Source organism: Pongo abelii, chromosome 14, assembly GCF_028885655.2.
Source record: "Pongo abelii isolate AG06213 chromosome 14, NHGRI_mPonAbe1-v2.0_pri, whole genome shotgun sequence".
NCBI lineage: Eukaryota > Metazoa > Chordata > Mammalia > Primates > Hominidae > Pongo > Pongo abelii.
Window position 1 is genome coordinate 83,431,946 of NC_071999.2, and position 16,832 is coordinate 83,448,777.

At 35.8% G+C, this 16,832-nt stretch overlaps 1 protein-coding gene across 8 annotated transcripts in view; it reads left to right on the forward strand.

Moving 5' to 3' along the window:
* Positions 1-16,832, forward strand: part of SLAIN1 (SLAIN motif family member 1) — a 65,836-nt gene that overhangs the window by 16,363 nt on the left and 32,641 nt on the right. For 7 of the 8 annotated variants that reach the window (XM_054528699.1, XM_024257626.2, XM_054528698.1 and 4 more), the window contains exon 2: positions 4,145-4,284. In XM_054528699.1, the coding sequence (XP_054384674.1) occupies positions 4,145-4,284 (140 nt within the window). Of the gene's footprint in view, positions 1-2,707; positions 2,826-4,144; positions 4,285-16,832 lie in introns of those variants that run through there. The other variant, XM_054528702.2, reaches the window with a different exon arrangement.

Consider the following 16,832-nt stretch of genomic DNA (forward strand, 5'->3'; position numbering starts at 1 on the left):
GACAGTAAGTGTAGGTTAACTTTTTAAGAAGCTGCCAAACTCTTTTCCAAAGTGATTTCACCATTTTTCATTTCCATAACCAGTGTATGAAGTTTTCAGTGGCACCAAATCTTTCTTAACACTTGCTATGGCTAGTATTTTTCATTTTAGCCATTCTAATAGGTATGTGGTAGAATCTCATTGTGGTTTTAGCTATTTTTCTAATGATTAATGATGAACATCTTTTCATATAGCTGTTTGCCATAATAGGTCTTCTTTGGTGAAATGTGTAATCGAACCTTTTGTCTATTTTTAAAATTGAGTTGTTTGCTATTTGTAGTTTCTTGTTTTCTGCATAGAAGTTCTTTGGTAGATATATGATTTGCAGATATGTCTTTCCCAATCTGTGGTTTATCATTCATCCTTTTAGCAATGTCTTTCAAAAAGAAAAGTTTTTAATTTTGATAAAGTCCAATTGATATTTTTTTCTTTTATGGATCATATTTTCAGTCTTATAAATTGTATCTAAGAAGCATTTGCCAACTCAAGGACACAAATACTTTTACCTTTGGTTTCTTATAAAAATGTTACAGTTTCAAGTTTTACATTTTTGTCTGTGCTCTATTTTGAGTTAGTTTTGGATATTGTTTGTACTGTGGATCAAAGTTTTTTTTTTTTTTCCTCACATATAGTTACCCATTTTGTTCCAGCACCATTTATTTAAAAGACTATCCTTTAAATCGTATTTTACTAAAAAGCCTCCATATATGTGTGGTTTTATTTCTGGGCTATTTTTTTCCACTGATCCGTTTATTTTTATGCTACACTAAACAGTTTTCATTACTGTCATGAGCTTCAATCAGTGGTATAGCTCTCCATTTTTTTCTTTAACATTTGTTTGGCTATTCTAAGATCTTTGCATTTCCATATGAATTTTAGATCATCTGCATTTCTACAAAAAAGCCTGCTGGGATTTCTATTGGGATTTTGCAAATTATGTGGACCAATTTAAGGAGAATTGACGTCTTAATATTTAGGTTTCTTACTCACGAAAATGGCATATCTCTCCAGTTATGTCCTATTTAATTCTCAGAATGTTTTGTAGTCTTCAGTGTTCAGGTCCTACACATCTTTTGTCAGATTTATCCTTAAGCATCTTATGGTTTTTTAAAAAATGCTATCGTAAATGAAAAGTGAAATTTTAAAAATATGAATTCGTTTGTTGTTAATATATATAAGTATACAATTGACTTTCCTACATCAATCTGATATCTTACAGTGTTGCTACTAAACTCACTTATGCTATTATCATTTTTGTAGATTCTTCAGATTTTTTTACATAGATGATCGTGTCATCTGTGAATAAAGACAGATTTACTTGTTTCTTTCCAATGTAAATGTTTTTAATGTAATGCCTGATTGCATTGGCTAGGATCTTCAGCAGAGTGTTAAATAGAAGCGATGAGAGCCAATGTCTGTGTCTGTTTGATATCACAGGCAAAGCATTCAGCCTTTTACCATTAACTATGCTGTTTTTGTAGATGCCTTCAATCAGGTTGAGGATGTTTCTTTCTGTTTCCGATTTGATGAGAATTTTTATCAGGAGTGGATGTCAAATGCTTTTTTTTTCTATTGATATTATATACTTTTTCTATTTTAGTTAATCTGGTAAGTTATATTGATGTTTGAATTTGTACCAACTTTTAATTTCTGATATAAACCCCACTTATTAATGGTGAAGTATGCTAATGGTGAAGTTAGACTCAATTTACTGAAATATTTAGACTTTTTACATCTGTGTTCATGTGTGATATTGGCCGTTAGTTTCTTAATTTGTAATGACTGATTTTGGTATCAAGGTAACACTGCCCTAATAGGATGTATTAGGATGTATTCCCTCCTCTTCTGTTTTTCAGAAGAGTTTGTGAAGAACTCATATTTTCTTTAAATACTTGGTAGAGTTTAGCAGTAAAGTCTTCTGGGCCCAGATTTTTCTTTGTGGGTAGTTTTTTGTTTTTTATTTTTTGATTACTTTTCTGGCTATTTACTTTTAACTTATTTGTATGCCCATGTTTAAGGTGCATTTCCTGTAGGAAGCATATAATTAAGTGTTTTGTGACACTTCCACCTGCCTTTAAGGAAAAACTTGTCTGCAAGCTTATCAGATGATTTTCCCTCAGTTTCTATTGGCTAGGATTGTATCTGGGGCTTGGGCCTAAACCAGTCATAGGCAAAGGGGAACAATGAAAATACCATGATTGGCTTAGCTGAGTGCCTCTCAAGATGTGGTCTCCAGGCCAGTAATATTAGCATCACCTGGAAACTGCTTAGAAATCCAGATTTTTTGACCCTATGCATCAAACTTAAGGGGTGTGGTTTAGCAATTTGTCTTAACAAGATGTTTAAGTAATTTTGAGGCATGAGACATTGAGAATAACTGGCCTGGACTAACCTATACTTGTGAGTAGGGAGAAGTACCGTGTGCCAGACAGTTAGGGTATGTTGCAAGGAAGTGGAAGGGATTATTACCTACATAAGTAGGTGATAATCTTGCCATAGTAGGACTGAGCTGGGGCCCAAGAATATGATTTTTAACTATATGTACTCTTGATGGAGTCACAACTGTGCAACACACTCTAAGGAAAAAAAATAATATATTGGACTTAACAATTAAATCCATTGAGTATATATTGGACTTAACAATTAATAATATATTATTAATTATATATTAACAATTAATAATATATTGGACTTAACAATTAAATCCATATTTTAGAGTCCTCATCTGTAACTGGAGTGAACAAACTGTCTCAAGGGCAAATCAGAGCTGTTGCATGTTTTGTATGGTGGGTAAGATACGGTTTTACGTTTTTAAATGATAAAAAAAATACAAAGAATGTGAAAACTATGGGAAATTCAACTTTCAATGTCTATAAATCAATTTTAAAGGAACACAGCCATGTTTATTCGCTTACATATTGTCTAGGATGCCTTTGGACTGGAATGGCAGGGCTGAGTAGTTGTGACAGAGATAATGTGGCTTACAAAGCCTGAAATATTTACTTGCTGGTCCTTTACAGAAAACATTTGGCAATCCCTGATCTATAAGAATAATTTACCAAAGAATAGTACATTCCCCAACCATCTTGGATAACTGATAAATTACTCTAATAGGTGAACGTTTTGTCTAGAACAGTGAAAGTATGAATAATGAAGTATGTTATTTCAAGAATATGTGCTTATTAGAATTGTGGTAGCTTTGTTGGAAGGAAGATTACTTTAGATTTGTAATTAATGTAAACTTATAGTAGTAAGGTGTCATGTATTAGAGCCAGCAGTTTTGGGGAGGTAATTCACCCTCCCCCCTTTTTTAGTTAACTGCTGCTTATTCCTCAAGATAAACCTTTCTGTATAGCCCTATCACTGAAAATATTCTAAAATCTACCTTAACATGGCATATTAATGAGAGAAGCCTTTTTATAACTTGCAGTGCCTCTGGGTAGTCATTTTGAATACTACCCATTACTGTGTAATGGTGTAGGTGCTAAAAGTGAACTCTTCGTAAAACATATATTTTAAAGCTCTTTGTTTGGCTTTAATGAAAAAGAAGCATATACCAAGGTTAGTATAGATTTGAGACAGGAGAAATATATGATTATGTAAGGGTTCAAAGAATCAAGTGACTGGCTTTTACGGGTGTTTAGACTTATTTTTAAAAAATACACATAAGATTTGCCTTGTTTGTCACATCATGTTTACCTTCATTAACCCAAGTTTACAAAAGATTCTGTTGTCAAAGAGAAAGATGAAAATATTCATTTCTTGACATGTCAATAGAGATAGTAAAATCATGATAGTGCCTTTTTAGGGCTAGTTTAGTTAAAAAAAAAAAAAAAAAAAAAAGCCCTTGATCCCTTGATCTCTGATGCTGAAACACACAGGGGGAAAATTGTTAGACCTTTTTTTGGAAGTTCTCACCAGGCTACAGGAAGTGTCATATTCTATTTGGGGATATTTGCCTGTTAAAAACTATTTCTGATACTTTGAAGTCATCAAATATGAGTTCTGTTTCTATGGAAGTTGTTAAATACATGTTGCTTTCCCCAGAGGGAGGTACTCTGTGTATACCTATATCATACCTATAATGTAGATTTCTTTTTTTAAGGTTATACATTGGCTCTTCAAAGACGTTCACCTCATCAGAGAAATCCCTGACTCCTTTGCAGTGGTGTAGACATGTCCTAGATAACCCAACTCCTGAGATGGAAGCAGCGAGACGTTCCCTGTGCTTTAGACTGGAGCAAGGTAATTGTGAGTGTGTGCATTTACATTCTTCAACTCTTGTCACTCTCAGTGCTGCTTTTGTTGCTGGTTTTGGAATAAACATTTCAGTTGAAAATTCTTACCCTGAGGTGCAGCTGTTGCATGCAATTTGCTTCACATGTATTACACATCAAGCTTTCTCAATGTAGGATATGTTTAGTTTTGTGCTTGATTTTAGCCATATTTTTAGTTTGCTTTAGTTCATATTGCAATCTAGGAACACACATTTTATTTCTTTTTTTTTCTGTTTGCAAATATACCAGTCAATAAAATTGTCAGTTATCAGTGCTCTGGGGTCGGTAACAAGGTTGTGTGGCTGGCTTCTAAGGCAGAAAACAGGGTTTCATGGGGATCTGAGTACTGACCTTATTGAGTGTCTTTAACATTTAGTTGGATGTATAACTGGAAGTGCTAACCTTTAAAAACTAAGAAATCTTCATATTGTCTGTAACATTAATTAACTTATGGAACCTAACAGAAGTTTAAATTTAAAAAAAGGCAGTTGGAAAAACAGCAAAAAGGAATGAGTGGTACTCAGTTCCTTGCTATTTGATACAGGGAACTACTTGAAGCTGTAATTATGTAGGCTTTTGGCTTGTCTCTTAACCTCTGGGCATCTGTTTCATCCTCTGGGAACACTGTTTCTATTCCATGGACCACCTGCATTCAAATCATACATGAGCTTCAAAGTACAGATTCCGGAGCCTCCAGATTAAAGAATCATACTGTTTGAGGGTAGGGTCAGGGGAGTCTGCATTGACAAGTTCACCAGTGTGATTCTCATGTACACTGATATTTGAGAACGCTGTCCGTGAAGCTCTTTGAGGGTAATGAATAACATGTTTGGACATAAGACAAAGTATTATAGATAATGCTTCAAGAGCTCTTAATTCTGTGACATTCATTACCTTTACATTCTTGACATACTTCATCTTATTCAGTGTAACTGAACTCACCTTTAGAGGTGAGAAGTATGAAGTTGGGAGAAGTTCCCAGGGTTACAAGGCAGAATGATACTCAGGGACAGAGTCAGAGCCAGGGTCTCTCTGAAACCAGAGACTCCATACTTAATTAGTATTCTGTACTGCCGTATTGGCATGGTCATAAGTAAATATCAACAGAAATCTGTTTTAAATACTTGGAAGGTGGGATGAAAGAATGTATTTTATTAACGTTTTAACTGAAATGAAACAGGTGACTTAATAATGGAAAGTTGAAGAGCAGTGTAGAGACAAAGGCATGTTAGGGTTAAAACTTTGGTGATAGATGCTCATCTAACAGAGCAGCCATCTCAGAGTCGGAGGCTGTAGTATTCATTCTGTTCCCATTTACCTGAGTGACTCTAAGAAAACTGATACGGTTTGGCTCTGTGTTCCCAGCCAAATCTCATCTCCATTTGTAATCCTCACATGTAGAGGGAGGCACCTGGTGGGAGGTGACTGGATCATGGGGGTGGTTTCCCCCATGCTGTTCTCGTGATAGGGAGTTCTCATGAGAGCTGATGGTGTTAAGTGTGGCACTTCCTCACTCTTTCACTTTCTCTCTCTCCTGCCACCATGTAAGGATGTGCCTTGCTTCCCCTTTACCTTCCACTATGATTGCAAGTTTCCTGAGGCTTCCCCAGCCATGTGGAACTGTGAATCAATTAAGCCTCCTTTCTTTATAAATTACTCAGTCTCAGGTAGTATCTTTATAGCAGTGTGAGAACAGACTAATACACAAACCATTAAATCCCTTTGGATTAACTCTTTGAAGGATTATATAGACCATTCCTAAGCCTCCTTACTTAATCCTTGACTCAGTGACTTATATCTACATTTTAACATACGAATTTGGCTCAATAATTTGAAGTAAAATTCAAATTGAATTCAGAATTAGTCCTTTATCTCAGGGGTCAACAAACTTTTTTTTGAAAGGAGATAGATAGTCAATATTTTAGATTTTGTGGGCTACATAATCTCTGTCATGACTGTTCAACTTAGCCATGCCCAGAAAACAATGATCAATGCAGAAATTAATGAATGAGGATGCATTCCAATATAACTTTATTTACAAGCACTGACATTTGAATTTTGTGTGGTTTTTCACATGTCACAAAATGTATATATTTTTCCCAATTATTAAAAAAATATGAAAACATTTCTTAGCTGGTGAATTATTACAAAAGCAGGAGTGAGCTGGATTTGGGGTACTCTCGGCCACAGTTTACCCACCCCGGCATTACGTCATTTGCACACTAGATAGATTTACATACATATAAGCATTAAGTCATTTGCACACTAGATAGATTTACATATAAGGTTAGGTTTTTGGTTTTTTTTTCTAAAAATAGAAGAGAAACTTTAAAAAAGTATAAGTAATCCTAATTGGTGGTTGCTATTGAGATATTAGACTAAGTGCTTTATTATCTGATTTTCCTTTCATTGATGTGGAACTCAGGCAGAATCGTGAGGTCATGAGGACATGAACTGGCATACTGCAGTTTTGTTCATGATGTAATTTATTTAAACTTCTTGTTAAAGTTTAGAGAACGAGTTTTTCAAAACCAAAATTAGTCTTTTACTTAATTTGTATATAAACTCAAAACTTCTTTTGCTGTGAGACTAAATGTTTTTATTACAGAGATCCATAATCCATAATCCTGTTGAGATAAGAAGTAACCAATTAGGTTGTTTACTGGAGAAAATTCTTTTTTAAAAAATTCAACTTATATTTTATAAAATATGTCTATAGTTTAAAAAATAGTCTTACAACTGTTATAAGACAAATATCAAATTGCTGCCCCAATCTCTCATGCCCTTTTTATTTCCCAGATGTACTTAAGAAAAGCTATTTGTTTTGGTTTTACTGTTTACCTCTCTTTTTAAATTCCATGTTTATATGGCCATTGCTTTGAATTTTTTCATTTTAAACATTATCCATTGGCTTTTGACTTTGGATGGTGAAGATTTAATTTTTACACCTCACTTCTATATTTTTTCTCTGCATGTCCTTTCTATGTAACCTTTTACTACCTTTAGGGGACATCAGTATTTATTATGATAGAAAGTTATATTCAAGCCATGCAATATTTTATCATTTCTTTTTCCATCTAACTTTTTTGTTTTTGAGACAGATTCTTGCTCTGTGCCCAGGCTGGAGTGCAGTGGTGTAATCTCAGCACACTGCAACATCTGCCTCCTGGGTTCAAGGGATTCTCTGGCCTCAGCCTCCTGAGTACCTGGGATTACAGGTACGCGCAACCACGCCTGGCTAATTTTTGTATTTTTTATTAGAGATGTGGTTTCAGCATGTGGGTCAGGCTGGTCTTGAATGCCTGATCTCAGGTAATCCATGTACCTTGGCCTCCCAAAGTGCTGAGATTACAGGCATGAGCCACTGTGCCCAGCCCATCTAACATTTTTTTCAGAATTAATTGGAAAAAGACGCCTAGTTTTGTTGTTGTTGTTGCTGTTATAATTTATAAGACAGGGTCCTTGTCATTAATTTATCCCCAAACTCTCTTGATGAACCATCCGCAGTATGAGACACATAAATCCAAGAATTTTGTTTTGTTACTGTTCCTTCAGGCAGCACCCTATTCTCTTACTCTACTTGGAACTAGTCATCTTTAGCCTCTGAAGAGCCATCATGGTGGGACTTTCTTTTGCTTATCCTGGGAATTCCTCTGGCCCCTCTTCAGTGCTTTATTACCTGCTTCTGAGATACAAGTACTTTCCTTTCTATTCCATTAAAAGAAAGGAATATTTCTGCATTTGCTTTTTTGGGAGAGTAGAGGGAAAAAGGATATGTGGGAGGTAAATTTTGAGAACCTCCTGTGTTTCAAAACATCTTTATTCCTACTTTCACCCTTATGCAGGATTGTTATTTGGGTTAGGTATAGAATTCTAGGTTAAAAACCATTTCCCACAGAGTTTAGAAGGCATTATTCCATTATATTTTAGCTTCGGAGTTGCTGTTGAAGTTCAGCACCGTTCTCATTTCTGATTCTTATTTGTGACCTTTCTACCTAAAATAACATGAATATTTTAGAATATTGTCTTTTATTCTTGGTATTCTGAAATTTCATTTATTTTGTGTGTGCTATAAACTTTAGTTCTGCAAAATTTCTTGCATTATTTCTTTGTATTCGTAGCCCTCCGCCCTTGTTTTCTCTATTCTTTCTAGATACTTCTGTGGGTCAGAATCACCTGGATTGATGTTCAAATTTTATATTTTTCTCTCTGGCTTTCTATTCTTGATTTTGTTGCTGTTGTTCTACTTTCTTGGAGATTAAAAAAAAAACACATCTTCTAAACTCTACTGCTGCATGTTGAGTGACTTCTATGTACCAGGTACCATTGTAGGTGACGGAGATGCATCAGTGAACAGCATAGATATTAAGTCTCTGCCCTCATTGAGCTCACCTTCTGGTATTCAGATTTTCACTTAGTCCTCTGGATCTGTAAGGTATTTTTATTTGTGTTTGTAAAATCTAGTGGCTTTCTATTTCAGTTTATTCAGGTAATGAAGCCTGTCTTTGATAAAAGTAGGAGAGGAGCAGTTGCCTGAGCAGGCAGGGTGGGGAGCTGGAGGGTGTAAGTGCTTTCCTATAGATTTTCAGTCATCCGGTTTTTTTCAGTTCACCACAGAACTCCCTACACTCTGTGGTACTTCGCACCTATGATTCCAGAACCTTGCTAGGTCCTTATTAGTTTCTTTTTGCCGTAAGGCCATAGAGCAGAGGATGTCAAAACCCAAGTCTCTTTCCGCTTTTCATTTCTAAGATGTTGTGACCATCCCGAGTGTGATAATTGTCTCCTGTCCCATTCAGTCTTCCTATGGCTTTATAAGAGTTTGAGTTTAACTCTTACTGTAGTGTGGTTTTATAAGAGAATAGGGAGGAATTCATAGTTAATCCCCCATATTGAAGAATACTTACTGGCTTTCAGTTAAGGGGGTCCTTTGTCAATAATGGTTGATTGACAGATATCAAAAATTATGGTTTTGACCCACACTTTATTCATAACATAAAGATTTAATTGGAATAATGCGAGCTTTCCGTATTTTTGGTTCAATAATTCTCTAATAAAGCATTTTTCTTTTTTTTTATTATACTTTAAGTTTTAGGGTACATGTGCACAACGGGCAGGTTTGTTACATATGTATACATGTGCCATGTTGGTGTGCTGCACCCAGTAACTCGTCATTTTATTTTTCTTTTTGCTTAGACTTAATTTCTCCCTTGGGCAGTCAGCATTTTTGAGTAACAGACATTACTGAGTGTTTTCTTTGAGACTAGAGTTGTTTCTTTTCATTTGAATATAAATTGCCCAAGGGAATGGACTTTGTTTTGTTGAGCACCAGTTCTCTAATTCGTAGAAGGGTACCTGACACAAAATAGATGCTGTTGCTAAAGTAAATGAATGTTTTAATTTTTTTTTTGAGCCCAATGTAACTATTACTACTGTTTCAGTTTTGGTTTTGAATAATTTAAGATGGGTCCGGGTCCTTGCAACATTTTCCTTATTAGCCAACCGCTTATATTCAGGGCATAGACTAGCATCAGTTGAAGTATCAGCTTGCAGTATTGCTTTCCCATTCACAAGCATGTTTACTTTAAAACAATCAGTTTCTACTTATCTTACACATTTTGTTGCAAAGTGATTAATTGAAGTCCTTAGGAGTTATACGTCTCCCCCTGTATACACAGAAATTAAAGACACTTCACTAAGAAATTCACAGCCATGAGTAGGAGTGATGAGAGGTAAACAAAGGGTAAAGCTACCCTCTCCTTTTCACCCTCTTCCTCTCTGCATTATGCTTTTGTCTCTCATACTCTTAACTCTTTCATTGACAGATAGGTAAAAGTTCCTTAATGTGAGCCTGGAGCTTCAGATGAGATGCTGCTTATGTAATATTTGAGCAAATATTTTCGAAACTTGGTTCCTCTTTTTTGACCTTAATGTTTTGAAAAGAAAATGCTTCAAAAAGTAAAGATTAATTCCTTTGTAGGAAATGTGGAGAGGGGCATAGTTGTGAGGAGCCAGAATGTTTCTGGTGGGCAGAGCTGGTCTTAAACCCTCCTCTGCCTTATTTCCTCTTTACCCTAGGCCGTTGGCCCAGGCTGTTTTCTTGGCTGCAAGTGAGCCACGGTGGTAAGTTAGCCATCCCTCCTTGTTCATGGAGTAAGCATCCCCAGGAAGCCATCTGAGTAAGGGTTTATCAAGGTTGGTTTCTGTAGGTCCATCTGGCTGCATTTCTCCCAAGATTGTTTCTAACTGCACAATTGCTAATGAGCTTATTTGTACTGTAACTTCTTGCAGGGCCCAGGCCTATTTCTGTTCTTGCTGCCTACGTTTGTGATTTCATAGATTCCTCAAAAAGCTTTCATGATGTATCTGACAACTTTTGACCCTGGACCTGGATAACAAAACTTGCTAAGTTATGAGAGAATGTATGGGACACAGTTAAGCTTTGTCTTGAGGTTGTGAGAACAAGCTTATTAGAATTCTGCCCTTCTGCAGAAAGTTTTTTTTTCCTAAAGAAAATGAAGGAAAGGGATTTTTATAAGATTTAATTTTGTAGGGAGACAGCACCTGCATTATCACTGTTTTTAAAATATTGCTAAAAAGTATGTTGTCTTCACAACCACAGTTTTGCAAATGGTTAAATATTTTTTAAAAGATATAATAAGATAGTTATTTTTAGTGCATATAGTATATTCCTACAGATGACTAATATGTATCTAATACCCCTAATTCTTATAGGGAATATTAATTGACTTGGATCTAAGAAACTTTTTTTTTTAAAGACAGGGTCTTACTCTGTTGCCTAGGCTGGAGTGCAGTGACGCAACCACGGCTCACTGCAGCCTTGACCTCCCTGGGCTCAGGTGACCCTCCCACCTTAGCTTCCCAAGTAGTTGGGACTGCAGATGTGTGCCACCATACCTGGCAAATTTTTTGTAGGGGCGGGATTTTGCCATGTTGCCCAGGCTGATATTGAACTCCTGGGCTCAAGCAATCTGCCCACCTTGGCCTCCCCGTGCTGGGATTATAGGCATGAGCCACTGTGCTTGGCCCTAAGAAACTTTTTATTATAAATTGCAAAACTTATTATCCTCTTTTCCAAGCTGATCTTTTAATATTCAGATTTTACAATTTATAAAGTCTTATGTATCATGTAGTCAGCACAGTCAAGTTACTTAAGTTTTCTCAGCCTCTTTTACATTTGTATTTATTTTGTAGTGTTGTTATAAGGAAATAGATATTTGTAAATTAGATGAGATAATGGCTCAAATATTAGGTGTCTCCCCCTTACACTATATTTGAATAGTGTAAATGGCTTTTTTGGATAATCTACAGAAAGTATTGTTAAAAGTGAAATAACATTACTGGAAATTAAAATCTCCTGGCATCTCTAAATCTGCCGTCTGTTGGTATAAAGTTAACTAATAAAGCCTAGAATAGAATAATCTCTCTCTTTTCTCCCCCAGAACACTGGCCACTTATTTGAGTATGCAGTCTTCAACAAAGCTCAGTATCTTGGTTGGTTTTCCTCTTTTGAAGATGGTCCTAACGATGTTTGCTTTCTATTTTGAGGCACCCTGTTTTGTGAACTTCTTTTTATTTAGTTGTTAATGTATGTGCCTTTTTCCAAATAGATTAAGCATCTGAAGATGGAGGTCTATACCTAAAGTTGTTTTTTGAATCACCAGTGCTTAATACATTTTTCAGCATGTTTTAAGTACTGAATTTTTTTTTGTGATTGACTAATTTGAGTATGTTTAAATTTTTTAAGTTGGGCAAAAAAAAACAAAAAACAAAAAACAATTTTTCTTGAACATTTGGTGTTGTAAATGGAATCCTACTAGCCAAGCCAAAAAAAACCCTCAAAAAACCAAAACAGAGTGGTGTTCATTAAAGTGTTAGTTCTGAGCGTGGGGGTTTCAGTCTGTTTTGTTCATTGCTGTAACCCTTTCTGTGCCCGGAATAACTTCCATCGCACTGTAGGTGTTGCATGCTAGTTGTTGAAGGAGTGAATATGGCGGAAGTTTTCACCATAATAGTTATGCCTCATCCCTGCTCCACTGTGATTGAGAGGGTGGTCCTTATTTCTAGGGCCTTGCCTAGTAAGTGGGGACATTTAGCAGATTTCACAGGGCTATTTTAGAAAGATTTCTGGAAATATTGGATGTGAAATTACTTCAGAAATGTGGAGTACTACATAGATATACAGAAACATTCCTAATGTACAGATTTTCATTTAGAAATTGAACATAAAATACAGGGAATCCTCTTTGCCTGGCTACTTATACTTCATAGAAAACAAAGTCTGTTTTTGGCAGAGGGTGGGTATCTGTTTTCTCTACCTACAAATACAGATATTTGTTAGGGATCTTACATTGAAAAATTTGTAAGTGTAGTTTATTCAACAATCATAGAAAATCCCTGACAATCTCTTTAGTTGGTTGTTTTTATTTTATTTTTTATTAGATCTATATGTATTCCATTTCTAACTTGCCCATCTTTCTACCCTCCTCCACCCCTTTAGAATAAAAATAACAAAACTGCATAGAACTTTCATGGGTAGGATTAACTCACTTGATATCCTAAATTGAAATAAGGCTAATCTAGGGTCTTGGTAAATTCATGCATGAGGCTGGGATGTTAAATCACCAAATAATGATCAAAAGCTTATCTAAGTAATTTGAAACGCCCAATATGTGGCTCAGTTAATTTGGGGCCAGTTAATAAAAGCTTATCTTGGCTTAAGGTACTTGAATGTCTATAACTATTGAATCAGGACAGGTCACATTTGAGCAGAGTAGGTGTACTTTTCACAAATAGTGGAGGCCTACACAATTATATCCTTGGCTCATGTTTCGCTATGACCATCTGTCATTTCCTCTGGGATTATATACTAAGGAAATGTGAATAGAAATTACCCCATTCATTGAGTTTTTCTTTTATCTTCATATGGTGCCAGTTCCCAATCTTATTTTAGTTGTTATAAAGGAGTGTTAATGTCCAAATTTAGCCGATGAAGAAGAAAGTTGTAGACTAATCCACAGTTCTGCAAGTGACCCTTTCTTTTGTTAAAATCCTCACAGATTGAACTGAGACATTAAGCTTATCAAATGTCTGTCTTCTGGAACCTGTCCAGTCTCTCCTTACTTGGCCCAAGATGTTATCTCCACTAGCTCATATTTCTAGTCTCGAGATGCTCTGTCAAACTTGGAACACAAAATTAAAACTCAGTCTGTGGGGTTCATTTTGGGTAAGCTTTGTAAAGAATTTCTTTTCTCACTGGAAAAACAATCTGGAATCATATTGGAATTTTTGTGCAGAGACAGGGTCTCCTGATACATGCTATCATTCCTGTGTGCTGAAAATGGAAAATGCATTGTCATAGCTGTGGGATTTCATCACATCTTTATGTTGCTTTGCTCTTATGTTCAGAATAGCCCCAGTGTATTTACTTCAGTATTGGCAATGATTTAGTACAGTAACAGATGATAAGGGATTGTGTTTCTATGAAATTTGCAGGTTCAGTCCATTATACCCTACAACCTGATATGTGTTTGCCAGATTTCCTTAAATAATCCTTTTTTCTTTTGCTAATTTGTACTTGTGTTTCCATGTGTTTTTTTTCTTTGATTTCACTTTGCATTTCTACCGTGATTTGAAAAGTGTTTTTCAAAATAAACAATAATGGTTGTTCTGGTGAATTTATTATTGACATGCTATTTTGTTACCTATCTCCACCAAGGAAAAAATAAAACAATAGAGATTCTCCCAAAGTAGTGGTCTACTGCTTTCATACTACTGTGATGGTTGATTAAATTTGACTCTATGGTAGTGAAATTCTTTTTTTTTTTTTTTTTGGTAGGTGTTGGTACCTGTTTCTTGGGACCTCTACAGAATAGTCAGGTTAAAAGCAAGACTTTCTAGATTCTCTTTCTGAAACACTGGGGCTTGATCAGATGATTACAATACATGAAATGTGTTGAGTACTTATTAGGTACAGTCATAGTGCTAAATACAGGGTGCAGTGGCAAGCAAGATGAGCTCAGTGCCTGGCCTTGGGAACATGCATTCTGGTGCAAAAAACAGATGACACAGATAGCAGTTCTTTATTCTTCCTGTCCCATAAAAGAAGCATAATGATGCGAATGGCAGCCTGACCCAGGGGTATGGTCAGAAAATGATTTCCCAAAGACGTGAGGCATCAGCTGGGACCTGAGAGTCACTGGGAGTTAAGCCAATAACTCTGTGTGTGTGTGTGTGTGTGTGTGTGTGTCTGTCTGTGTGTCTGTGTCCATCTGTTCGTCCATCCAACGGGAGGAGGAGGTGAGGAAGAGTGTCCCAGGCCTTTTCTGTCACTGGGATAAGCCATAACTCAAAGAAGAGTCTTTCAGTCTCAGAGACATTGGAGAGGAAGGATAGCAATAGCATGTGGAAAGGCCCTGCAGTGGAACATGATGTGAGGAAACATCAGGCTGTTGTGGTGAGGGTGTAATGGAGGGAAATGACTCTAAATGAAACTAGAAACTAGACATGTGTGCAGCGTCTTCAGGGCAGTTAAAGATTCTGGATTTTATCTTAAAATGGTTGAAAAACCTTTGAATAATTTTTAGTAAAGGAGTGATGTAACTGAACAGGTAAGCTACAGGATATTACCTGAATTGTCTTAGAAGGCAGAGCCTTTTTTGGAAATCTGGTGAACTGTGGAGAGTGAAATAGTGGTTTTAGAAATTCTTTGGAACATGGGTAAGGTTAGGCTTTAGCATTTTTTTAAGGGAGAGTCTTAGATAAACTTGGAAATGTTTTCTTCTTTTTCATTAATATCCCGAATTTCTTGTGTGACTACATGTGAGAAATGGTAGATGAAAATGTGGCCAAGTTCTTGTGACACTTAATTTACTTTGGAAACATAAGGGTTTGATTTGTTGATGTTCTCAATTATTTATAATATTTGAGAGCTTTAAACTTCTATATAGTAATAAGTTTCATATATTTGAGTTTTGGAGCTCTTGTCAATTTCTGAGTTTAATTTTTTTCTACTGTCATAGTTGTAAGGTTGTATTTCAAGAAACAGTGTATTTAAATTTACTAGTCTTTTGAAATGCAGATTTGCTGTCATCGGGTGTGTCCTGTACTTGTATATATGTATTTGCATATGCATGCTCAGTGTGGTCCTCCATTTTTATAGAATTTTCAGATAAATGAAGTTGGATCAGTAAAAGGATAGCTGCTGGGAAAACAAGCAATTAAATCATAAGTTTTTTGGTCATTTTTAATTTCTTAGACGTACTGAAGGAAGAATGGACAGGTCTAAGAACCAAGCTGCTTCTCTGAAAGTTGGCCAAAGGAATCTACCAAAATGGGATGGAAAGTATGAGAGAAGTGAGGGGACAGAAAAAGACAGACCCAGAACCGCTCATGTTTTAACAGGAGTTCTAGAAGCAGGAACGTACTGAACAAAGGAAATAATCAGTAAATAATAGAAGAAAATTTCTTTGATAGATCCTCAGGATGAACTAAGATAGATGAAAAAAAGCCATGCACCTAGATCTCCTGGTTATTGAATTTCAGATTTTCCAGAATTAAAGATAAACTATTCCTTCATTTGAACATTATTGGGAATTTATCTATAGTATAACAAACTTCAGACATTTTATAAGTGATACTGGATGCTAGATAAAAAATTAATATTGTCTTTAAAGTTTTAAGGAAGAAAGTTATTTTCAAACTATAATCCTGTACTGAAGCAAATAAGTGTAGGAGCAAAAGAAACTTTTGGTTATGCAAAGTCTGGATTTTATCTTGAAATGGTTGAAAGTTTTACCCTTTGTGCACCCTATTTTAACAGTGGGAACAGTACAAGGAAAAAAGATCGCATGAGATCTAGAAAACAGTAGCCTCGGAGATGACCTAGGAGAAGCTGAGAAAGATGAAGATGAAATAAGACAGTGATTGACTCTCAGGCTTGTGATATTCTTCACCTGGTGGTTGTGTTCCAGAGCAAAAAAATTACTTTCTTTACCTTGGTCCTGTCATATCTAGTGATCACCTTATAGCTATCCCAATCACAGCTATAAAACAGAATGAAAATCCAATAAACCTTGACAGTGTAAGAATAGAACTGTCAAATCTGGAGATGGATACAGAGAAGGTGCATATGTACTAAATAACCTTTCATGGTGGGAAATCAGATACCAACAAGGCGATGATTGGATTGTCTATTGTCTATTTAAAGTTATATACTAATTATGTAATTGTATTGAAATTATGAAAAACAAAGTGGAAAGTGGGCCTGGGTGGGGAAGGAAAAGAGACTCCTGTTTTAGGCCTTTAATGTATATTTTAGTGTTGTTTTGTGTGCAGGTGTTTTAATAAAATCATGAGTGGGTTAGTTTTAGGGCCAAAGATAGTTTTCCCTTGGTCAGAACTCTGAATTCGTATATTTACTTTCTATCGTCTCTTAAGATTAGTGGGTCAGAGGCCTTTTCTGTTACTGGGATAAGCCATAACTCGAAGAAGAGT